At 39.6% G+C, this 26,873-nt stretch overlaps 1 protein-coding gene across 1 annotated transcript in view; it reads left to right on the forward strand.

Moving 5' to 3' along the window:
- The window catches only part of astn1 (astrotactin 1), a 398,026-nt gene that overhangs the window by 190,753 nt on the left and 180,400 nt on the right, over window positions 1-26,873 (forward strand). Inside the window, exon 15 of the mRNA XM_046052123.1 lies at window positions 2,881-3,008. Within this exon, the coding sequence (XP_045908079.1) occupies window positions 2,881-3,008 (128 nt within the window). The remainder of the gene's footprint in view (window positions 1-2,880; window positions 3,009-26,873) is intronic.

The following is a 26,873-nucleotide window of genomic DNA, read 5'->3' on the forward strand; positions in this document are numbered from 1 at the left end:
CAGAGCAGGGACAGTGTATATTCCACTTTAGAAAAAATTATTCTACATTATTCCACTCCAGAGGCTCACTGTGCCTGGTGCACCCACCCATATCAGCCGATAAGTGCTGTTTCACATCACCAGCAGCAAACTTTTTATTGTTTTTATGAGCCTGATTTCCTTCTAATTACCGTTACACCCCTGGCCACGCCATGACCATGCAAATAAAATGTCATTTGAATAGTGGTAGTTGACACAACAGCTCCAGCGCTGTTTCCAGCCAGTGGCTTTTGTTGTTCTCAAGCTGTGACTTTCCCAAAGGCAACAGTTTGTGATTTGTAAATATTTGAGTATTTTTTTTTATTCTCATAGCTTAGCCCCAGAACACAGAATGAATCAAATGCTGTATGTTAACAGGAAAAGAGTCACCAGTGTGAACCATGAGGACCTTTCATTTTCATCACCTTTTTTTTCAGGCCACTGCTATGTATGTTTTGGAGGCACAAGGCTTTTATCACGGATTTTTAGTAGAAATAAATTTGTCTTAAAAGGGGTTGCAACTGAGAACAACATCCATTTAGGCGCATCGCGATGCTCTAGATCTCATTGATTAATGTAATAACTGGTGTCAGATTTGGCTACTGGCGGGAAATATTTTCAGCATACAGGAAGGGATTATTTGAAATTTGAGACTAAAATAAACAGCACCAAATGAGTCATTCATCCAGAGATGTTTAGACTGACAGCATGTTTTCGTTTCTCTCCCATATACTTTGATACAGAGTCTTACAGACCAGCCGTGTTGGTGGCCTGAGTATGCTAGTTGCAGATTACTGATGATTTGTTGAAGGGTAATTCTCTTTAGGCCCTCATTCCTATCAATATCCGTGACAGAATTAGCTGCTGAGATCTATCTAAAATGTGGTGTTACTGTGGGCAGTCCATCTGACAAGTTTAAAGAAAAAAGAACATGTTACATAAATTTACTTGGAAAATAAATAAAAAATTATTACCAAACATCCATCGCAGTTTACAGGCCGACTGTCTGTGCCAAGAGGGATTATTATCAACATTTTGAGTGCATCCACTTGTAGTTTTACTTCTAAAGTGGTTTGGATAATCTGCCTAAATAATTGGGTTGTTTATAACCGGTATGATGCAAGCTCTTTTGTTACTCTTACTGCTTTCAGCCCTGTTTCTAGTTGCAGGAGGCAGCTGTTTTTAATGAAAAACCTCTTATAAGCACACGGTATGCTACCTGTGACTGACAAAGTTAACAACTAGCTGGTGAACATAATGAGGCATGCGGTTTCTAAAGAGCTAGAATGCTAGTGTTGCTCCATGTCTGCTAGTTGTATAAACAGGAAATTGATTGCTAACATGTTAGTTATCATCAACCTTATAAGACTGTAATATGTCAAACAGATTTTTAGGTTGTTGTGGAGTTTTTTTCCCCAAGTGGCCATTAAAAACAACATATGCAGCTTTAAGTGGCAGTATTTAATAAAACAAACATTTCTAGCTTCCTAAGGGAGGCTCTAATGTACAAGGTTGCTTAGTACATTTAACAATTATGAATGAGTCTGGAGACAAAATAATCAGAGGCCTACGGATCCCTACGGGAGTAAAATAAAGATATATTCTCATCAGCTTTGGTCTTGAGACACCTGACTGACTTAAGTTACTGATTTATTGAAGTCATTTTGTTGTGGAACCTTGTTGTGAACTGGCATTGAGACAAAGAATGATGGAGCGGACAAAATGAATGAGTTCAACCAAGAGTCACTTGCAGCAACAGACAAATGAGGACATCAGCTCTCAGACTGAAGATGAGTCACGTTGCAGCAGAACAATCAACATAATGAAAAATGACGGGCTTTATGTGAAACGTTGTCTCTTCAATACACTGCACAGGCCTGCATAATTGTTAGTATGTATCGATTTACCCTTAATGATGTGCCAGAAAGTATTGCTTTGCAATTTGCCACTTATGAGAAGCAAACTTATTTATCCATATTTGATGTACTCCGTCCTCTCAGCCTTTATTCATTATTGCTTCATTTCCCTTCACTTTTACCTTCTTCTGTCACCACAGCATATAATTAAGGTTGTCATTCTGAAAAGATTGATATTTTTAGAGAAAACATGTTATATATAAAATATACATAAATTATACATAAATAAAATGCTTCATGGAACTACATCACTATCAACATGCAATGTCACTACATCTACAAATATTTAATTTTAAATGGTACAATGTTGAGAACTTGGTAAAATCCAGTTTGTTAAATTATTTGGTGATATCACATGTTTCCAAATGGGTATCATAGCATGAACGTGCTACTGTACAATTTGCACTTTCATTTAATCTTATTACTTTTTGTTTTGATGGTCTGGAAACCACCTGGGGCCAGATGCATGAACCACGTTTTGGGTTCATGTGTAAATTGTAAAGTCTATGTTTCAGATTTATAGCTGTGCAAAAGAATGAATCTCTCTTTTAATTTATTTTTTTCAAATTTCAATCATGAATCTGGGTGCCTGTGTATGTGCCTGATTTCCACTCCCACCGTTGGTCATGGATCTACCCACACCATTAACTAGCTGCCTTCCCCACCAGTCATTAGACTCGTCAATGAAAAGAACACCAAAAGAGAAGCAACATTTCACTGATCTCTGTCATGTCGATGAGGTTCTCCAACAAGACAAGACCTTTTATCCCCCTACCTTCACATTATCTGTCCTAATTACCTCCCTTTTATCATAGTACATACTTGTTTCCTTTTATCAATCCTACTTGCATCTCTGCTTCCCACTTTTCTCCTCTTCCTATGTTGGATGACTGAGTGTTCTGTTTTTAAATGAGACCCCCTGTTGTCTTGTCTCTCTTAAAACCAGGCAGAAGAACTTTGCCCGAGGCATCGAGCAGCAGCTCCCAGATGGCATGGTGGTGGCATCGGTGCCAACGGAGGTTCAGTGCCACGAGGAGCTGTCGGACCCTGTGCCAGACCCAGAATACCTCACAGGTATGAAACCATATTTCATAGTTCACTCTACTAGCTCACAGCTATGCGATCATGCTTCATCATGGCCTGTCGGAAATCTTCATTACTCAAAACAATTCAGCCTCTCAGGGCTCGAGAACCAATGTGAAATTCTGTTTGCGTAGCCCGAGGTGTTTACTTTCTGACATTTTAGCAGTCATTTACAATGTTTGGGACAGTTTGTCATGGTTAGGGTGAGAGTGGAAAGTTGCTTGATGCCACTCACGTTATTCATATTGGCCTCCATGTAGATAGCATGATTAAACTTTTTTATGATTCTGATAACAGTGACTTGATGTGTATACTTCAAAACTACTGTCCCAAACTGCTTTTGTTGCCTAAGGCCCCCTGTCCACCAAAGCGTTTTTTGCCAGCTGAAAACGCCAGCTGCTCTTCTGAAAACGGCCAGCAGGAAGCGCTAGCAGGTGTTTTTGAGGCGAGGCATTTTTTTCAAACTGCTCTGGTTGCTATGGTACATGAAATCCGTTGTAGCAAATAGTTCTACCTAACTTTACTGGATGTAAAAACGTCAACACAGAGTACAGTACTTGCTCTGGCCCTTGCTCTGTATCAAGAGAAGGCTGAAGCAGGTAGAGAGAGAGGACGGACTCGCCGTATGTGGGTTCATGAGAGTTTGTGGGCGAGGAAACATCTCGGCGAGTACCACTGTTTGGTCCAATAGCTCAGGTTGGACAAAGCTCTGTTCCAGCATTGTAACCGTTGCTATGGTGTCCCGCCCTTCCTCTACTGTGATTGGACAGCTGAGTAAACAGTGACAGTGACGAGCGCAGCGTTTTTCCCAAAGTTGAACATTTTTCAACTCTCGGCGACCAGAAAACAACGCTCAGCGCCTCGTCAAGCTGCTGGTGTTTTTATCAGCTCGTAAAAACGCGGCGCTCCCATTGGAATTAATTGAAAAAAGACGCTGGCGTCAGAAAAAAACGCTTTGGTGGACATGGGCCCACTTTGTAAGGCCATCATACATCCTGACCTCCATACATGTCAGAAATAAAAAGCGCCTTTTTCCGTAATCGAAAATTGCCAAGGAACATAATCCAAGATGCAAATACGTTTTCTGTCATTATATATTTGGCAATACAAAGTAATATATAAATGTAATTTGTAGAAAACGGGGTTGCTTTTGGTTTGCTTGGGTTGACAGTAGCTGGTCAAATTATCCTCAGGCCTTTTTCCGATGACTGCGACTGTCCTCAAGTCGCTTTTGGGTTAAGTCTCATTTAGTTTTTCCTTTATTTTAACACCTTATGTTTGGGTAGGGATTCTAATAATTCGTTTTGATACATGTCTTCAGACCTGTGGAGTTCTTTACCATAGTGGCATTATGTTTCTAAAGCCTTTCTTGTTAGATTTTGTTACATTTTCACACAAGTCATAGTAACAAGTGAGGATACCTTGTTTCTCAGCAACATTATTATAGATTTTTTGTATAATGTATAATTTCACATTTTTGTTGTTCTTTGCTTGGTTGTTTGCCATACTGTCTTGTCAGGGGAATCAGAAGCGAAGAATAATAAAACAGAGACCAAAATAAAATTCATCATTTGGACTGCATTCTGATCTCGCAGCCTTGGGCTATTGACCCCATGCAGTGTGTGCTTTAGTGTTTTCAGATATAAAAAAAAACCATATTGTCTATATCTTAAAGCTAGCTTTAAAGATCTTCATTCATTACTGATAGCATGGTTGGACCACCACTGTCGGGATTCATTAATCTGTGGCATCAGAAGCCACCTCGCTGCTCTCTTCAGTACCAGTGCTGTACATGGCAGTAATGTTTGAACAGCACACAGCCGTCCTGCCTGAAACAGCTGTCATCAACACATAAACTGAGGGAAAAAGAAGGAAAATCTTGGCTTGCTTAAATATCAAGCCATTCCAGAAAGCCAAGGATTTGTATCCATCCATCTGGACGCCTCATTTTCTGCTAAGTTTGACCTCACTTTGTTTAGCTTAGTTTTACAGTTTTGTACTCTAAATGTTTGAAATTATGCAGAGCAATCAGAGGCATGCATGTTTGATTGACTAGTTGGTTAGGGTGGAAAAAACAGCTTAGTAGAAAGTCTGACTACATAAAAAAAACATTTTGTCAGAAGCAGAAAATTATATTTCTCTTTTTATATCTCAGGGCTGGTATTTAAGTGGTAGAACATGCAGGAATTGTATAGAGCTGCATGAGTAATAACATTTTTCTTCGTGTTTGGAGTGCACCAGAGTACCACAATAAAGAGAAAGAAATTAATAATTATATTTCAGCACATTTCCAGGAAATGCTCCATTCAGGCACCCTGCTGGCTAAGCTTATTCCAGCCACCTGTATAACTGCCTCTGAACTGCCTTACAGTGTAGAAAGCAGCAGATTGCAGGACGGGTGTATCTCTTGTTATTGTTATAACAGCGGAGAAACAAGGTCAGTCAGGGCAACAATTCAAAACCACATCAACCGAGGTTACGTCCAAGGTGATGGACAATCAAATGATGGCAGTGGTTCCAACTGCTGTTTATTGGAAACTTCAGAGGATATTAAAACCGTCTAATCTAAATGGATCTTCTGCTGTCACATCCCTGAGCCCCTGTCCTCCCTCTGTCCCCCCTCTTTGTGCACAGCTCAAACCTTTTTATCCCTACATCACCCCTGGGCTCACAGTGCACACGGTCCAGAACAGAGACTGACACAGCAGCACTTCTCCTCTCATGCTTCTGTGTTGGGCCTTTGCTGCTGCAGCCATAAGCTTTTATTGAAGAGTAATATCATGAATTGAGATATCATTTCAAAGCTTCCAGCTTGGTGCCATAGAAGCACACAATGTACTCTGGGGCACAGCGGTGCAGTTTTCACTCTGTTCCGAACTAGTGCTGGAAATTAACTTATGCATGATGCTAGAAAGTATATGAAAAGTACGATGTGGGGGTCCAAAGAAAAGGGATGTTGAAAGATGTGACAATCCAGCATATAGAAAAGATAAAATCTGGAGTCCGTGTCCTTGGAATTTACTGTCCATATTCAAAGATAAATAAGTACACAATGCGTTGTTAGAAATTGAAACTTGTGTTATTTTAAGTTTATTAAGTTTAACGGCAATTTGATTGTGAGTATTCAAAAATCATCAGCTCCCATGATTTTTTCCAGCGCAAAGAGGCTGACATTTTTTCAGGAATCATGTGGGTCACAAGATTCCTGTGGGATTCCTATGGGATGGGAGTCAATTTCACTAGTTAGCAAGAGACTGGGACTGGACAGGAAAAAACTCAATAAGTGCGAGCAGAACAGGAATTATAGTTCTGTTTTTAAATAATAATAAAGAAAGATCAGATTTTTTTTTTATGTTATTGGGAACGGGATGGGATGAGAGTCATTCTTTTGGGATTGGGACTGGACAGGAGTATTGTTGTTGGAGTGGGATGGGGCAGGAGTGAAAATCACATTCTGCTGGCAGTGAAAGTATTAAACATTGCAATTATTTATCCCTTATTTATTATATCCACCCACACTAACAGTTCAACGTAGACAACAACTGACTTCAGTCTATTGACTTTTCACCCACAAAAGTCTTGACCATGGAGGGGGCTCGCTTTCTTGCTAAAAGTTTGATGAGAAGATTGTTACCCTTCTCTAAATGCTAAAAATGAAGCTACATCCAATAGATAATTAGCTTAGCATAAAGACTGGAAGCAGGGGAAAACTGCCTGGCTATTTTAACTGTTTAAAAAACTATGATACATGATGTTCCCCAAAAACTTCACAAAGTTCTCACTCTGAACCCCAAGGCTGAGGCAGCTGATAATAGTGAACTGAAACACATTTACCTTTAGGCTTGATACCTTGATTTAAAGGTGAACATTTTTATTTCCCTCAACCATTCTTATTACAATACTGTAACAAGCAATTGGTCCATTGAATTTAAATAAGTGAAATATTTGTGAGATGCAGAAGAAAAACTCACCAAGTCACCAAGTGGATGTCGTATTCAATTATTTTGTCGGATGACCATTTTCAAGGTAATGAATGAATGTCATGCTCAGATTGAATGTTGCTTTCCTTGAACAATTCTGCTTGAACAAACATGACAAGACTTTTTGATAATGCCTTGCTATCTAGTTGAAGATTTTGATGGGCTTTGTAACAGCTAAAGCAAAATAATGAATTTAGATCCAATGTGTCTACCAACTTTTGTAGGCAAGTAAAGGATTCAATTTCTGACAATAGCTTCCTCCTAACACAGTGTTATGTTGTCGGATGGCGTGAGGAAAGAAGGCGTTATCCTGGAGGTCTTTTATTTTTAAGAAGTTTCTCAGTAAACTGACAGTGTTCCACCGCCTTGTCAGAAATGATGCAAGTATCATATAAATGACTCATGAAAGCTGACAAGCGTTCACTCAGCGCATCCTAGTGGTGCTTCAGGCCTAACAAATGTGTTACATAGTAGAGTTCATATTTTGGCCATTTATTTTATTTATTTTTTTACACATGGGGTAAACAAAACAACCAAAGCTGCTTATTATAAAATGAATTCAAGTACAATAGCCCTGGAACAGGCTCTGTTGGAGCAGCCTTTAATCACTGGAAATCCTTGCAGCTGGATATTTAAACTAAATTGTTGGTCTTTCAAGCTGCTATAAACAATATTATTATATTAACGTTGAAACAATGACTTTGTATCAAAGTGGTCGCTCATTGGAAACCCACGGAATTATCACCCAACTCCCCCTGCGGTACTAGGGAGCATTTTAGCATCTTTAAGCTCATTGTTTTTGTTTTATAGACTTCAACTTTGCTGTTGTAAGGTGTGAAAACCTACTGTACGTCACCTACTTAGCACCAAACAGCATAAAAAATAATGGAGCATTTAGCAGCTAAAGAACCAGATTTTTCTTCTGCTCAAGAGTTGGTGGACAGCAAAACAGAGCAAAAAGAAGAGTAAATATTAGACTTGCATTCATCAGGGGGTGAGAAACACAACTACAACTGAATGCTAATGTTGCTCCATATCTGGCAAAGTGGCTAATGGTTAGTTGTTCCCAACAATGCACCCAGAAGGACTCACTACCACGCTACCCACAGAATGATTCACTTCAAGACGATGAATCCAAGGCACTGATTCTTGACGAACAGCTCTACTTTCAGTTAATCAGATGTGAGCAGGGGAGATAAAAAAAATACTAAATGTGGATCTCCATAAGCAAAACAGGGAAACGAATTTCGCTGTCTCTTACTAGTAAAGATCATCCACAGTGGTTGAAGTTAGTGTTGAATTGACCGGAGCACAGCTTGATAATACTACCAACTAAGATGCCTGAACTGTGCCCGCAAAAATGTTCTTGCTTGGGTCCCCTAATTCCCAGACATGTCTCAATCTACTTTCATGCTGAAGATAACAATGGTTATTTACTTTTCTGACATAGGAAGGAGCAAATTTGCAGTCCAGAAAGTTCTTTAAAGCCAGCTGGCAACATAATCATTGAGTCATTGGTACTGATCAAGAATCCTTTCACCCCCTATGAGGATGTATTACGGTCATTATGTTCTACAGGGCAGTGGCAGTCTTACTTATTGGCCCTTTTAAACAGATGGCCCGTCATATACTCATTGAATTCGTTCTTATAAACATTTGCTACCTCTCAGCAGTATGACAGCGAGTTGTGTGAAGGCAGAGGAAAAACTTGTTTCAGCTTAGAAGTCTTGGCCAGGAAAGTAGTGGCACCGTCCACATGAAGTCACCTGGGGCATCTTCTCACCTTACTGCACCTGTTCTCCTGGCCTCCACATTTCCACTGAGTGTACAAACACACCCGTCCAAGGCAGAGCTCTCCAGCCCCAGATAGCTGGCTCTCCGCCACGTCCACACGTCTCCTGGCAGGTTGCTGCATTATCGCTGTGTCTGCAGTTAATTGCAAGGCTCAGGTAATTGTCCATGGGGTAGACAGACGTGCATCGGCTTTGGCATGAGGAATGTCTGTTGAGACGCGATGAACGCATGCCACCCCTCCATCCCTTGCCGATTTGGCCAGGTTTGGTTGCTATGGTCAGTGTATTTGTCACAATGTCAGCACTCCTTGTTCCAGCCGTTTCTGGCCCTCGCAGGGGTGAAATCATTCATCTTTCTATTCATCTGTGGGCTTGGAAGCCATTCATCATGAGGCCAGAGACCTCCATCAATTATTCCGATGGGAGAAGAGTGAGGAAAGGGAGGCTTTTGAAAGGCAAATACATCTTGATTTAATTGGAAAGCAAGTATGCTCAAGGCTGCTAAGCAGATTTCCCCCAAGATGGAGCTTGAGAGATAATGGAGCAAAAGAGAGAAGACTGACAAAGAAAAATGAAGGAGAAAAAGAGACAGTAGAGAGTTAGACAGATGAAAAAAAGACAATAGAAATTTATAGGATTAAAGACAGAAAGCAAGAACAAAAAACTAAAACAGGACCTAACAAGTGAATGAATGACCATTTTTCAGCATTCTCCAGGCAGAGGGTGAGCTGAGGGACAGGGAAATTCATTGGTGAAGGTTAAAAGGGCAGCAGGAGGCTGACCCTTTCTCATCCTCTGCTAACAGCTATATAATGACACTGCTATCTGCAATGCACACATCACATCGGTGTATTTGAATGGGTGAATGTTACGATGGATGCAACACAACAGAGAATGCCAAAGGTGGAATAGTCGCCGCTGCCAATCACAACAGCTCTGAAGCCAATCCCCTGTCGTTTGTCATCAAAGCCACAGATTTATGCTTACATTTTTGGAGAAATGGCTGACACAAGAGTTTAGGTGCTCAGGAGAGAAGTTTCAAAAGAGAAAGACAGATTTGAAGAGTGCTGTTCTGGATATTTTTTGCGAGTTTATATATTTTGGTGTTATAGGTTAAGGAGTCTATTGCTACAAGGGTCACAGAATCCAAGGCTGGATTACCTAAAGGGGGCTACTGCCATGGGACTCCAGGTTTTTATTTTATGGCAATTCCTTTGTGGTAATTTAAGTAGTTTCACATTTGATTGGTAATATTCACCACTAAATGACAATAAAAACTGAAATGTTAAGGGCCTCGTGGTGGCTCCTGCATTTTCACCTAATCTTGAGGATGTGTCTTAGGGCGTACTCACACTAGGCCCGGTTGCCTTGTACTGTGCCTGAGCACCCCCCCATTGATCTGTTTGTCGTGGCCCGCCACAGTATCAGTGCCAACCGCCACAAATTGATGTGATTTTTTTACTAGGCCTATTTAAAATCGTAGTTGATTGCAGAGTGCTGCGCATATAGGCCTATTCGCGCAGGGTTCCATGCTCGGGCACGGTTGACGATCACACTACATGGTACCGTGCCAGAGTCCAGTTTAACAGAGATGGGTTAACCGGCATGGAGCAATCACACTGGTCAAACGAACCGGACTTTGGGGGTTAAACATGCTCGGGCACGGTACAGATTGCCTAGTGTGTGTACACTCTTAAACAGGGGTCCTTTTTTTGTAGTTTTAATACCTTTAAGAAAGACGCTGTGCGCATTTATGCACGAGGTACAGCAGCATTAACGTCATTTATTAGGCTTTTTGATTCCCCTGACACTCCGACAGGATCGGTCAGGGCGAACTGACAGCAGCCTCTCTAAACATTAAAGTAATTCGTTAAAGCACAAACACATAGCCTATGGAAATCTATTTACGCTTGATCATCAGGGCAGCTACTGTCTTGTTAAGAGGAGCCGAGCTCCCCAGTAGTTTGCACCCTGACTATAACCTCGACGGATTCCCGCAACAGGAAATAACGTTACTCTTTTACTCATGGATTTGTTTTTCTGGTGCCGAAATGTTTCTCGGTGTTGGTGAATGATTAAAAACACAAAACACCACTTATTTTGGTTTAAAAGCGTTGTAACGCTGAAATGCATTACTGAGATTGATTTATTTTTAGTAATGCGTTACTATCACTGCATTACAGCAAAAAGCAATACATTACTGTGATTGTGTTACTTTGGTAATGCGTTACTCCCAACACTGGTTGTTATGTGCGGATATTTCAGAATTGCCCGTTATAAACATTCTATTCCAGCCGTACACTCTTTTTATCTTTTTATCCTGTATTTACCATCATCTTGTTTTTTAGTAGGTTTAGAATTTTGACATCTTCCAATTTTAAGAATAAGAATACCTTTTGTATGCCTGACATTCACCAGAAAGCATGTAGAACCCCACACAAGATTACATGTTGATAACAGCACCTCATATTTGATTAAAACCACCAGGCAAAATTCACTTCCTTGGAGTAAGGCTCTTTTCTTACTGACAAGATTTGTCTTCTTGCACTGCTGCTGATTACATCACAGGAGCATCTTGCCACTGGCACATCTTTTTCTCTGTGATTCACAGTATGTGTTTGTGTGTGTGTGGGAAAGCGAAAGCAAGACTCGCAAAGCTTTCATGATTTTCTATCATGCATCTCCGTGAAATGTGAAATCTTGCCAAAAAAGTTTGTAAATCTCATCTGTGATCGCCTTTCACACTGCGTTTCAGGGTTTGAATATATATAGGCAAAGAAACACACTTGAGCTGAAATGTATGAAATCGCTGTTGGATGAACTTCAAACTTTTTCTATTAGAATTTTTCTTGACATTTATGCTGAAAGGTTAAGACACAAAGTTAAATGCCAATTGTTCTAAATCCAGCTCCTATCCATTAATAATACATGGTTATTGGCCAGGATTGCAGTTTAGGGTAATGAATATCATTGTAATCAGTGCATTTTAGTATTTAGAGCCTTGATTAGATTTGAATTGATCACACAGTCCTCTGGAAGTGCGCCTCTTTATTTATTTATTTATTTGTCTTTTCTTTGTCAGAGCTGGCCGAGTTTTCCTCATCAAGGTCATCCTTTGTGTTACCCTTGTCTTGTCATATTCAACCTGGCCTCCCCTCGGGTTCTGCCCACGGCCTCTCTATACACTCACTCCCCATGCTACGAGCCTTTAGATATGTCAGCACCGAGATGGCACATAATCTATATTTTATAAGGCCTTGATATAATTGGTGGCAGTGAGGGAAGGTCATGCCTTCAGGGCTCCTTGTCTTTCCCCCAATGGTTTTCAAGACAAAATCCTCAAACAACAGCCCTCTAGTCAAGATGTGGACTGGACATGATGAGGCAGTGAGTATGGTGTCACTATTTTAGGAGCAGTGGAGATGCAGTGTGCGCAGAAATTATTCACATAAATAATAGCCTCTCCATGTATTTACTTTGAAATACATGGAGAGACTATTATTTATTCAGCACTGGGACACATTCTGGAGCAAATTCTTAAGCATGAAAACAGTTATTGCTCATAGGGCTGATTTGGTGTCCAAATTGGAAAAATAACGGTTTTGTTGAGATAAAAGTTGTTAAATGTGAAACGTTTTTAGTCAGTTAAAATAATCATTAGTAATATTTTTATACACGGAAAGCCTCCAAATTAAACACTTTTGTTAGTTTTTCATTTCAGTTGTTGGGTGAAATAATTGCTAAACAGTAGAGATGTATATTGTTTTGTTTTGGTTGTGTTTTGGATACTGTCATGCTGACATGCTCTCTGCAACAGTTCTGCTAACTTCCACAACCTCTTGATTCATTCAGTTTTTTAAAAAACCAAATAGGATTTAAACTCCTGCTTTTGCATCTTTCCCTCTCTTCCTTTGATTCTAAAACAGCTTTAATGAGGTTTATTGACATGGATCTTAAGAAACAATATTACTAAAGCCGTAGGATATTCTAAATTGTATAATTCAAAACAGAAAGAAATGGTTAATCTTATTTTACCACCAGGGGTTTATATTGAGTGACCTTACTCTATCTCTCTCTCTCATTTTTATTCTTGATACCAGTTTATACTTAACTCATCTTTTGTCCTATTATCTATGCAATTTAGAGATTTCTTTGCATAATCAAGTCAATAGGCTTGATTGCTTGCTTAATTTAAAGCTCTTACTCATTAACTGTTCATTCTTGTATATTAATTAAACTAGCGCAATGACATATTTTAATGTTACATTACTGTAATAAAATAAATAACACAGAGTTATTTTTTCAGTTAACTTAAAGTTTCAGTGAACTTATCCCAATTGGGCAAACTTTAACAAAATAGAGCCAGCATTAATTCGTACAAGACCGAGAAACAAGATGAAAGTCTTGCACCAATACACTGTATACATGCTATATGTTCAAAACTGCTTCTTTGAAGCAATATTGAATGACTGACTTTTTCATCAGATCACATTTACATTTTTTCTTTTATCCAAAGCGACATACAATTGCTATACACGTCAGAGGTCGCACACCTCTGCAGCAACTACGGGTGTAGTGTTTTGCTCAGGGACACATTGGTGGATGTTTCACAGTGGGAATCGAACCCGGGTCTCTCAAACCAAAGTCATGCGTTTTCTCCACTGCACCATCACCACCCCATAATGACATATTTGATGAGATATTTGTTTTGTTTCATGGATTAATTGTAATTGTACAAATCTTACTTAACTACACTAAATTTATACATAAAGACCTCTGATATAACAGGAATTATGCTAACAGCAATGAAGCTGGTAGAAGAGTGCCATATAACTGCTTTAAGATGTAAAGCTGTCTTATTATTATGTGAGTCACATATCTTGTTGTCCACAAATGGTGTAATGAGGAAAGTATTTTTAGGGGTCCAAGACCGAGTGGGGCTGGCAATCCGCAAATGCAAAGCATCGCAGTTGGACCAAGCTGATAAAAAGTTTGTGCTGCCCAGACTGTAGGTAGGCGGTAGGCGAAAAACTGTTCGAATTATAAGCTAACAAATGTTTATGCCAAATGTTAAACACAGGATGTGATGGCATATCTTGGGTTTGGAAAGGGTGATTAACACCAAACTTGGTGACCTTATGTGGCATGCCTTTCTGAGGGGCTTTATGAAATTTGGTGTAAATCGGCCAATAGTGGCACTGTTAATCGAAATCAAAAGAGACTCCCATAGTCATACATTAATTTTAGATCTCCGCAACCGCAAGTCCCTTTAATATGAAACTCTGGCTGTTTATTCACCATGGACCCCCGACACCGTGTCAAACTTTTCATGCAATTCGGACTCTAGGTGGCGCTGTTATTGCAAGCTCAACGGTGCAGGAAAATTTAATTTCAACACAAAGGGTTTTGACAGTACACCTACAGTCTCATTCATCTCTCCGTGAGCCCGCGGCCTCTGCTCACTCTTCCTCCCCGTGGCACCCAGGTCGACTTACGCGGCCTCCACGGGGCAAGGGGCGCAGCTGGCACCGGGAAGCTTGGACTTACAACTGCTTGCAGTTCTAGTTCTATTTTTTTAATCAAAGTTCGAGTTAATACAAAGGGTCGCACAGCTTTAGTGCAGGTAGTGATTAAGTGTCTTGCTCAGGGACACATTGGTTGATGTCGCAGTGAGATTGGAACCTGAATCTCCCATACCGAAGGCATGTGTCTTACCCACTACACCATTGCCCCCCTGTTAAGTTAAGAGATATAACTAGGAATAAATGTCATGCACCCAGTTTCCCCTAAATTACCAACTTGATGCAAATGTTGAGTGCAGTGAGAATGCGTAATTCTAATGTTTTTGTTTCTATTTTAAGTTGAAAGGATAGAATGCCATTGTAAGCACAGTAACAAGTGCAAACTGTTGACTAAGTTCTAGTTGAATTGTTGGATTCTGGGCATTTCCTCAAGTCAACATGGTTTTCTAAAACAGGCTCACTCACATATCACTCACACTAATGTAGTCAAAGTGGATGCATATATAGCTGTCACAGCTAATGGGTGATGTTTGCTTTCTTCCTGGCAGTTAATATGAGTAACCAGCATACTTCTGTGTACAAGTGTTTTAAAGGACAATTAATTTTTACAAAATAAAAAGAGGAATCATCCGCAGTGGCAGTGGCAGCGGCAGCGCGGTACTAATTCAGGGCAGATGGAAGATAAACGATGAAATACCTTTATGATCCTGTGCAGAACGTGTCTCTTTATCAACAGCTTCTGGTCTGAGTTGTTCATCTTCAGAGGTTGGTGAAGGGCATCTACAGCCCATCATTTCACCAGCTTTGTCATCACCCCCCTCCACTCCCTCCCTTGGGGGAAAAAATATAAGTTAATGCTGATATAGTGTCTTCAATACCTTTGTATTTTCCTTCAGTGTGAACCTCACATGTATACAGTATAGTCAGACATGAACACACACTCTTCATTTCACACATATTTCATACACAAGCACATGTGCAAAATCACTACAAACCTCTGTGGCAATCACGACTTGACCGTGCTGTGCTTTGACCCGTTCATGCAACTGCACTTTAGCCGCACTTCCCCGCCAAGGACGCTGCAGTAGTTCCAACACTTCCTGTCACTTCACTGACTAGTTTTATGCTTTGTCAGTCTCCATGGGTCTCTTTTCCTAAGTGCTTCTCTGTATTCCACTCCTCTCTCTCTGTCAGTCTCTCTTAGTGTTTTTCAGTGTGTTGACATTGTTCAGCATTCAGCCAACTTTGTCATCCTTAAATGCATACAGTACAGTACAGTGAAACTTTGATGTAGTGTATAGTGTAAGAAAAATAATATATATACCAAGGAAATAAACAGTTGTATTTTCCCTTTAGATAGACATGCTTGTCTTGTGTCTGTTTTTATATTTTTTATAATATTTTCATAGGTAACAAAGTTCCATAATATAATGCATGATTTCTTGAATATTCTGTGTTTATGAAAAAAAATTAGATGGATGAATCTCATTTATCTGCTGAAATTTTACATCATTTGTTATTTTTATGTAATTTTTCATTTGAGCTTTTGACATTCTCACAATAAAATGCATTTTACTGCCTCACTCATGGTCAATTAATTACATAGTTGCTAGAATAGTTTAAGCCACTTTTTTACTATATTGTTCCAGGAACTGTGGGGCCACAGGAACTAAACTTAAAATGAAAATAGGGACTTAATATGACTTTTGCCAACCCTGTTCCCTACAAATTATATTTATAAAATACTGAATGCTTTTGCTAAATACATTTTAGAAGAAACTAAATAACTGTCTGGATTATGTTACCTGTTACAGAATGTTTTATATTCTTGTACTAAAACACTTTTAGTTAAATAACTTTGGGACTTTGTAACCTGGACTTGTTTTCTCACTGCTGCCTGCCGGCTGTAGCGCTTTCGCTCAATACTGGACCAGTTTTTTAAAGTTTTAAAGTTGTCCCAATTACTCACATAGTCACAAAAACATAGGAATATAGGGTATCCAGGTTGCAAAATACTGCAGCTTCCCATTAAGGTTAGCAAGCTAATTTTAAATATATAAAAAAATTTAAATGTATTATATTGTTGGTATAACTTATTGTTCAATTCAGCAGTTTCAAGGTTTACGTTTTTATTTAATTCTGAAATTTCACTATTACACTATTATTATATACAACATTTCAGTTCATTTTAAATGCACATGATGCCCTTTATGACTTAATTGCATTTTGTATTAGTCAATTCAACAGGTCTGAATTCTGGGCTCTTATCTGCTGTCAGGAGGCCTTTTCATTTGCAGGAATTCTATTAGAAATAGCTTGCAGTGTAAATACATGCACAGCCATTTCTTTTTCAACCATAACTCAAATATAACATCTGAAGCACAATTAAAATTCAATTTTGACTGCAGACCCTCAATGGTAATCACCTTTAGGAAGGGTTTTAATTTATTCCTCGAAGGTGATTAATTGCGTGGAATTGCTCCAGCCATTTCCTGTGTTAAACGTCAGTTAATTAGCTGACAACATTGGATGGGATAATTAATATAGCTGGGATTCACGGTATGTTACCAGAGGGAGTCGGCCCAGGCTGGGGGTCCCAGTGACACAGACCTACCTGCCTTGTAGCCACCTGCAGTCAATGTGAGCAGGAAGCTTTTTTAGACTAGAGATTTGACTCAGAATATTCCTTTTCAGATCAAATTTTAAATATTTGAAAAAGAATTAGACTGCAGTGGCCAGAACAATGCTGAATGCTGGGTGGATAAATAATGACCCCTTTGATCCACTGTGGAGCAAGCCTCTCCATCAGGCTATAAAGTATGAGTTGTTTTTCTTTAGAGATAGGTGAAGGTCATCTAGAGCCCATTGCTTACACCAGTTTTGACTTTATCCCCCCTCACACCACACACAGAAAACAAAAACTTTGAGTCTCATCCTGAAGCTTATTTGAGAATCTGTTTAAGTTCTTTGGGGTTTCATCAGGCAAAGTAACTCTTTTCAGATTGAAAATACAAGGATTTCTGGAGAATTTTAACCTGAATGTAATGCATGAGTTAAGTAAACGATCCCTTGACATTTAGTCAACTGAACTCATGGTTATAAGTTCTGAAAGTGATAATTAAATGATTTAAACTTGGAACTGACCACTGAATTTATAATAAAATATTTTTAATTAGTAGTGTAACATAATTTCTTATGAGATTTACAGTGCAAACGATAAAGTAAACGTGGTAAACGTAAAAGTGGTTTTTCTGCATTCCCCAACTAAAGAACAATTGTAATTTATCACTGATTAAGTTTTTTTTAATTATCAGGACTTACTCACTTTTGTTGAAGCAAGAGACTACCTTGATTTGTTGGCACAATTTCAGTTTTTACTTTAAATGTTGATATTGAAGGCCTAACTTGTACATTTTATTATTAATAAGTTATTCCAAGGAATATAAGTTACAGAGTTTTTACAGCACAGTGTGGAGCCAGTCAGTAGTAGTGGTTCCACACCCCTGAATCTGACCTTGGTAGGTGGGATTAAGAAGCTGGGTGCCATATTTTCAAAACACTACAATCAAGTATTTGCAGTTCCACTTGTAATTGCTTTTCTTATTTGTGTGATTTTTCTGTGTGGCTGTTGCTTAAAATTAAACAAGTGTCTTTGTTTGTGCTTCTACACAGGTCTCTTGAAAAACAGATTATGATCTTAATAAAACTTCTGTAAATGGGTTTGGGCTCATGAGATGCTTCAGTGGTTCTGGCTCAGTTGGTGTTGGGTGGATTCAGTACGGCTTTGCATGTAGAGTCAACATTGATTTCTTTGCATTTACTCATATCAGTAGACATTCTATATTTTCTATTTTTTAGGCACAGAAAAAGGTGTAAGTGGGAATGAGGAGACAGCAGTCAATAGGAGTATAAACAGAGGTTATAGGTTTTTCAAAAATTGTAAATCACAAGGATCCAGTAGTACGCTAGATTAGCACACACACACACACACACACACACACACACACACACACAACCAAACGTGTGATCCCTCCAGGGTAATGCCTGGCAGAGATAATGAAAGCAAATGGCAATGTCAGCTGTCTATTTAACACAGGCATCAGGACTGGGCTTATTTGTGTGGGCAGTGCTTAAATCCAGTAGAACGGGGCTTTTGAGGCAGGCAGAGTGGCAATGATTCATAGTTCAACCCAGAGTCCCTCTCTCCCCAAGTCCCTCATAATTAAAGTCTAAGCATATGGCCTTGTGACCATGCAAGCACAGAGGTATCTGCAGAACTTCTTTGGCATCTTTGGAATCGCTGGCAACAACGGTCCCTTTAGCCTTCCTTCAGCACACCGGAAATGAAAAGTGTGTCACCTTGAGTTGTCACAAGCCACATCTGCCAGCCTAATTACCACATGTTTAGACTTACAGATAATTTGTTAGTACCAAGCGTATGCCAATAGCTTTTCCAGTTTTGGGTCATAAAACCAAATTATTTTTGCCATTTGAGTGGTCTTGGAATGGCCAGAGAAAAGAAGCCAGTAAGAGGCACCAGTACCATGCTGCCTAGAGGAATAAGAGGATTCACAGGACATAGCTTAAACCCCTTCTTTTTTGCACTAACAGTAGTTCACAGCAACACTAATGTTAGCTTTGGACATGGCCGAAATGTTACCTCAGAGGCCACCAAGGACATTTTCTGGTTGAGCATGGTCCATTGGAAAAGTAATATTGGGATTAGTGTAAGCATTTTGTGGAGGGTACCTTCCTGAAAGGAGATGAGCACAAGTGGTTAAGGCTTGTATTATGATAATTCTTCACAGTAATCTTTGCCTTGAATTATGGAAAGCATTTGGCCTAGGCTCTAACCTAACCATCCCCATGGTGTCTGCTCATCGTTTCTGAGGGCCAACATTTTGTTCCAGCATTTTTTTACTTATCAGAATTGTCTGGGGAAGAAATCAGGCCTGTGCTGTATTACATTTAGTTTCCCGTTAGATTAGAGAGTGAGCCTGCTGGGTAACCCCTACTGTTCCCCTTCACTTTCTTTACTTCTTCCTCACTCGCTCACTCTTCCCTCTCTCTTTTCCACTAAATCATTCATTCCCAGACTTATCCGAGAGTGAAATGGAGCACAGGCCAGGCTAGTTAATAGGGTTCTATGAGCCATAAGATTACTTTCCTACCTGAGCTCATTCCTATGAATCTTCCTTAGAGAAGAGACTAAAATAACAAACCTCGTCACAGTAGGACTGTTGGGTGTTTAGACAGGCTGCGGTTCCATCAGCTCTGTGCTCTCCGTGTCGAGCATCAGCAAGCCCTGTACTTGTCTGATATTTTCTGCCCTGCTTCCCGATGGGATAGAGTCACAAATGTTAACAAGACAACTCAATTTACTTTCCCCAAGCAGTCTAATTGGACCTGGAACAAAGACGGTGGGGGTTTTTTCTTCTTTTTCTGAATGGAAATGGTTTTATTGTTCCTTTTTTTGCTGACATTTTTTTCTCTGTTGGTTCACATCCAGCCACTCTGCTATTCAAATTGGGCTGTGCATTTTGGGATTCTAAGTCTCATCACCTGTCCTACTCATGTTCTGGCCTATTTAGTAGCTCAATAAAATGGAGCTGTCAAAAAATCATCAGCGCTTTGGCTGATACTAGAGTGCTGTGTGATGGGTTATTAAATAGGTTATTAAAGGAGACCTATGCTTTTACATATTTTATGACTTATCTACAATGTTACAATGTCAGATGTTCATGTTAAACATGCCCAAAGCTTCAAATTGTGAGGTTAAAGTACTTTAAAGAAATCTCGGTGAGCAAAAACCTCAGATTTCCTCCGGTTCTGAACGTTCTGTTTTGAACTGCTTTTTCTACCAACGGCTCCGTTCTACGACACACGGGGCTAGATGGAGCCGGTGTTCCATATATGGTCATTTTCTCCACACAGCAACGCTCAGTCTGGCTGTGACAACAACAGCCTGGTAACATGCTTGAGGTCTTGACCAATCAAACAGTGGGCTTTGAGGGGGGGGGGGGGGGCTTACAGCTAGTTTCAGATGGAGGCTGAAATGAAGGCTTACATGAAGAACCAGTATAAGATAGAAAATAATTTTTGAATCATGCAAAGCTACCATACAGGACTGGAAAAGCAGTATAATAGGTCTCCATTAAAGTTAAATTTATTATGTTATATGATAATTTCCAAGTCAAGCAATTTGCTGCTTCTACTCCACTACATATAAGAGGGAAATATACTTTTTACTCCACATCATTTAACTGACAGATATAATTACTAGTTACATTGCACATTAAATGCTCTGCAATTAGGAGAGAACACAAGTTTACTTGATTGCTGTTCTAGCAAATTGTGCATAATTTGCAGAACCCTAAGCAACTTGCTAGTGAGCATATAGGTTTGCCCGGCTCTGCTAGCCTTTGACAGAGAAAAGCACGCAGCCGTGAACGGGAACAAATAATGCCCCCTCGGTAATGCAGTATATTTAGGGCTATTTTGAATTGCAGAGAGAACCTGATATGGAAAGGGCAGAAAACAGTACTGGCAGGCATTGTCCACACAGGTATAAGACCTTTGATGTGGACAATAACATCTTCTTGGACTGAAGCAAGCCTAGGTCCCTGCCTTTGCATGCCACTCAGCACCCGACCCCAATACTTATTCCTGCAGTCGGTGGGCCCAAAGGGCTGTGGCTCCATGGAGATCTATTGGGCTGTGAGCCCGGCAAGCTCCCCTTCCAGGTCTGGCTCCAGGAGGGTTCCCTTTTTCTATTTTCCGAGTGAGGTGCTACAGCTCCTTCTCTGTCGATTCATTCACAACAGAGCTCCTGGATCACAAGGACACACAAACCCCTCCACAGCATTAAGGTGGGCGACAGACCTCGGCAGTTTGCGGACAGTGGTGAAGTACAGTAGTTGGGCCAGCACCTACAAGTTTGAGGTCATGAAAATGGTGGATTGCTCCCTCCATGATGTGAGTGACTTGCTGCCCCAAGCTAAGGATTTTAAGTATCTTGGGATCTTGAGATCATGAGATGAGGACAGGCGGATTAGTGAAACGGACTGTTATGGTGAAGAGGAAACTGAGCTGGAAGGCACAGCTTTCGAGTTATCATTCGAAGTTCCAAACTTCACCTATGGTCATGAGCTTTGGATAGTGACAGAAAGAATGAGGTTGTGGATACAAGCGGCCAAAATGACTTTCCTCCATAGGGTGGCTGGGCTCAGCCTTACAGATGCTGTGAAGAGCTCTGACATCCAAAGTGAGCTCAGAGTATAGCCACTGCTCCTTTGCATCAAAAGGAGTTAGTTGAGGTGGATCGGGCAACTGATAAGAAATGACTCCCGGCGCCTTCTTTTGAAGGTCTACCGTGAATGTCCAACTGGGATGAGACCCAGAACTCGCTGGAGGGATTACATATATCATCTGTTCTGGGAACGCCTTGGGGTCCCCACAGGAGGAGCTGGAAAGTGTTGTTGGAGAGAGGGATGTCTGGACTACCCTGCTTGGTTTGCTGCCACCGTGACCCAACCCCCGGATAAGCAGAAGATAATGAATGGATGGATGGATTAATCAGCAATATTCCGACACATGCTACTTATACCAAATTATCAAAGGAGTGAAGTGCAAAAAACAGGTCATTTTAATGTGCTTGTGCATGTACATGGGGCAAGGTCCAAAAATACCAAATGTACAGGCAGTACTTATTCATTGTCAAGAAAATACAACAATTTATTGTGTAGCTTGTGCTAGTCATTGAATCAGGAGAAAAAAGGCTCCTTGGAAGGGAGCATGCTAGAAAGAGTTGTCATGACTGACTACATTTATTTTGAACAAGGTATTAAGTTAAACTAAGCTAAATTTAGTAGATATAGTTTATAGATAGAGTTTTATGAGATTTTTTTGAAGAAGACTTGCCCCTTAGGACCTTGTAATTAATTATACACAAAAGTCACGTCTGTGTGACAAGGTGCTGGAAAACTTCAGGTACATGAATAGATGGGGGGGAAAAACGTACCTTCATGCAGCTTAACTTTGGTGTTTTATCTTTCTATTTGGACAATGAAAAAGTAGACAGGCTAACAAAGATGGATCACAGAGTAAAAAACTCCAATAGTGGGGATTGAACTGTGGTGCTCATTGGGGGATTCATAGAAGAACTGGCGAGTTCACATCCCAATGGACTGCTTCACACAGTCTCTCACAGAGCTGGAATATTGATTCAATTTTACTTTGATTTATGTAACTGCTATGCACCCTAGGCCCAACATCATCCCAACTATATGAGTTTAAAATATAAAGCTTGCAGATAGCTCTGGCTTTATTCTGTCACAATACACTCACTGAAGTAAATAAAACCACTTTTACAATCGATTTTCAGCTCTAATGTATAACATGCAGTTCAATGTCATTCATGAGTTTTATGTTTAATATAGTCATTAGTCACACAGTCAGTCTTATTAGATTCCCCCACCATGCATTTAATCTGCATAAGTATAGCTGTGGCCAGTGTAGTCCATTCTTTATACTACTTGTTTTCTTTTCACAAACATGATAAAACCAACATCTGTCATTTCAAAGGGGGAACCGTTAATGTCATTCTCATTGTAGATAGAGGGCAGAACATTTCTAACCATTAATATCTGGAAAAGAATGTATAAAGTAAGTCAAACAACAAAGCAATAACCTTATCCTGACATTAATTTGAGCTTTACAATATCACATAAATTGATTTTGAGTGAAAGAGAGTAGTAGAAGAGTAATCACAGCCAAATGAAGTCACTCTCATCCGTCAATGAGGAAATTAACCAATGGTTGTACTCAGATAGTGTTGACTGTGAAGACAAGCAGCCCTGCATTATTAGATGAAGTAAAATGATTTTGAATTCATAAATGACTAATTCTCGGTTGAAGGCACTATATGGGTTTGGGCCACCAATTAAATTCTCAGGATTGCTGTGAATATACAGTAAACTGTATATAATAAAGAAAACTACAGGTTGGGCATTTGAAATATTGATATATTCATTTACTACATTAAAAGACAAGGAAAAATAGTAGTGTATTTAATACAGAAACCCTGTAATAAATCCTACCTTTATACTGGTTCTTTTAATTGTTGCCACTGTGCAAAAGCGGATTTGATTCAACTATGTTGTCACTTTCATTGTTTTGTATTGCAATTATATTATACAGTATTTCACATATTCTTTTCCTTTATATGTGAAACATTATGTTAATATAATGAACACAATATTATGTTAGAAATACCTTTCAATATTATGCAGTCCACACATGTACAGCAAAATCATTATTATTGTAGTGTTTATTACATGGCTGTTGTATTTTCTTGCATCACATTGCATCATATAGGTGTTTCTATGTTTCTAGTTACTTGGGGTATTTTTGTGTTTGTCAGAACACTTCACAGACTTTTGTGTAGTTCAAAGAGTAACTTAATACTTCTTTATTTTTGAGTTAGTGCATACAGTCACTTTATTACACTATTAATTGATCCTGGTCTCACCCAAAAAGTCAGTTAAATTGATTATATCCCCTGGTACACCCCGTCCCCAAACTTGGAGGCAACTGTTTTCACCCCCATCACACCACCCACTCACCCCCACCTGATCTCCACTCAGCCCTCAAATTTGTTCTGACAGAGCTGTACAGAAATACTGTTTTGACCAACACAGTGCCATATATGCAGCAGCATTCCAATGAGGTTTGGTTATTTAAGAACATTTTAAGCTTTGTATTTTGAAAAAGGAAATTAGCTGTAGTACATAGCGCAACCCTGACCAAGCTGGTTTTCTGAAAGGCTCCGACTACATGGAGAGAGACTGTGAACTTGGAATGTTTGCAAAGTGAAGTTCAGTCAAATTAATCATTCTGTCAGACAATGAGAGCAGAGCACCCCAGGGCTAAAAGGGAGACAAGGCCTTTCAGCAAGAAGAAGAATACGCTGCACTACTGTATATGTTTGGGCTTGTTATTCATTTCCACTAAGGGAGGTGAAGGCGGGGACTGTGGATGGGGAGGTTATGTAGTGGTGTGCTCTCGCTCTCTCAGTGCTGGGGAATATATCTATCGTTCCGGGGAGCCATTTCCCATAAGAGGCGATAAATGGATGTAGCTGAAGGTGAGGACAATGCAGGAACATCACATTTAGAGGCTTATTCATCAAGTTCAAAGGTGGTGTCAGGCCTCTGCCAAATGTTGTATTTTCACAGCATCCTTGTAAAGGAACTGTTACTGGCCTTGCACACATCCTGACATTCAATCATACTTCATATCTGATTTGTATCTCCATGTTTATGCTCAAAATAGATAATACATCATTGCATTCATCACTCAACTTCATTGTCATTAAGGCCCGAGCAGTGACCACTGCAAGGACCCTATTGTAATGCAAAGGAATTGGGTTTTTTTCTTCTCACAAATGAATTGCATTCTTAAGGGGCTAAAGAAACAAGAAGTTTCATGTTTGACAAAAGTCCCGGACTGAAGACATCTACAAATATTACAAATATTTGGTCATGGTCATAGCACAACTACTGGCAGGAAATTATAAGTTTTATACTTTTATGTGCTCCTCATAGCAGGTTAACCAGATCCACCTCAAATTTAGGCAGAAAAGCCTAAAGACAAGGTTTAAGGCCCGGAATTTTCTTTTTAATATTTTAACTGGAGAGTTGCATGTTTGGTCTTAAGCCTACAACACGGTCTGAAGTCTAAATCTGAATAATGTCACATTAACATAAAGGCTAGAGCAGCAGTTCATTAAACAAAGAAATTCAATGTCTGTCTTGCTTCACCTTTTAAATGGATCACTCTCAAAAGTATGAACAGTGGTGGAATGTAAAGTACATTCACTCAAGTACTGTTTTTAAAGGTTACCTATTATGCTTTCCTTCATATGCTTTTCTGTCATATAATGTTACAATGTTGGGTGTTCATATGAAACATAGCCAAAGTTTCAAATAATAAGGTAAACATATGTAAAAGTAATCCCTCTGAATACTAGCTTTCCAACATCATTTTTCTACTTTCGTGCCATGCTGATGTCAGATTGGCAGCACTCTGCTCATAGCTCTTTCTCCAGCAATGGCTGGACGACAATCCAGTTTCACCAAAATCAGTGAATGAATTTATAAAATTTGTGTTTTTGTGCAGTAATCAGACCAGCCAAGCAAATCTGTAACCTACTACAATGGCACCCAGAAACACTCAGCCCTGGCAGGATCTTTGTTTCCAATTCCTGTTGTATTTCTGTTCTGATAAATTCAGCAAATTCAGCACCGCAAATCGCTATTTTCCAAGATAAGTTACTATATGTAGGTGTGGAGCTTATATATGCCGTTGAGCACACCGGCAAGATGATGAGGCGGTGCATGCTCTCAGCACTGGGTATGAATAATAGTGATGTGTCGGTCACGAACGAGTCGGCGCTTTTAGGTGAACAGTGACACATAATTCTTACTTGTGTCCCGTAAGCTTTTGCTCTACAAATCCTCTGAAACTGCATCTTAAATATATGAAAAATATTTACTAAATAATAGTTTCATTACATTTAAGCAGACTTCTGATTCCTTAAAAGGAAATAAAAAGTTTATGTTCAGAAATGTGATATAAGGTGACGGTATTCCAGCAAGTCTTTGTTTCTGAATATGTATCACAAGTTGGTCACGGACACATCTTCTCTTTTGTACCATGCACATCAACCTCTACCTTTCACTTGAGATTATAATAGAGATACTGCACTAGGCTCCATCACACTGTGTATATTAGTACATGTATGCGTGTATGTGTATGTGTACCTGTATATCTCATCTACCTCTAATATGTCCATAATAATTTACTCCTGCATCCTTTGCACTCTGTTCATTGCACTATTGTCTCAATCTATCTATTTTTTTTGTTTGTTTATAGTGTGTATGTAAGTGTTCTCTATACTGTAGCCTGTGTGTGATTTTATTACTGTATTGTAAGTAAGCACATCATGAGCAATGCAAATTACTCATATGTGCACACATACCTGGCAAATAAAGCTGATTCTGATTCTGAGATACTTTTCTTGATCCTGCTTCTATCATCTACCTCTCCCCTTTTCACATGGTGGATATACTTTTTGCTTTCCTTCTCTTTTTAATTGCCTTCTTTTCATTTCTCAATTTGTCTTTCTCACACAGGCCGACAAAATCTGTCATACGCACGCTAATAGTTCTTCTCGTTTCCCTCCCTCTATTCGTTTTCCGCTCCCCTCTTCCATGTACATAGTTGCGGGAAATGTGGCTCACACATTATCCAGATACCTTCTGTATGTACTAGTGAACACAGTCAGGGCAGTCATAGTGATGTATGGCTGTAATCCCACCGCTGCAGCACGACACAGTTGTCAGTTGCCATGGGAGACAAGATGATTTATATTCTGCAGCTTTGCTTATGGCCCGATATAAGTAATGTTAATGTTAAAGGCCTGATCCTGCATTATCATGCAATAAGGAGGGGGTCTAGTCACTAATTGGAACAAACAGACTGGCTTAGGTTTCATAATTT

Source organism: Micropterus dolomieu, linkage group LG06 (assembly GCF_021292245.1).
Source record: "Micropterus dolomieu isolate WLL.071019.BEF.003 ecotype Adirondacks linkage group LG06, ASM2129224v1, whole genome shotgun sequence".
In the NCBI taxonomy this organism is placed as follows: domain Eukaryota; kingdom Metazoa; phylum Chordata; class Actinopteri; order Centrarchiformes; family Centrarchidae; genus Micropterus; species Micropterus dolomieu.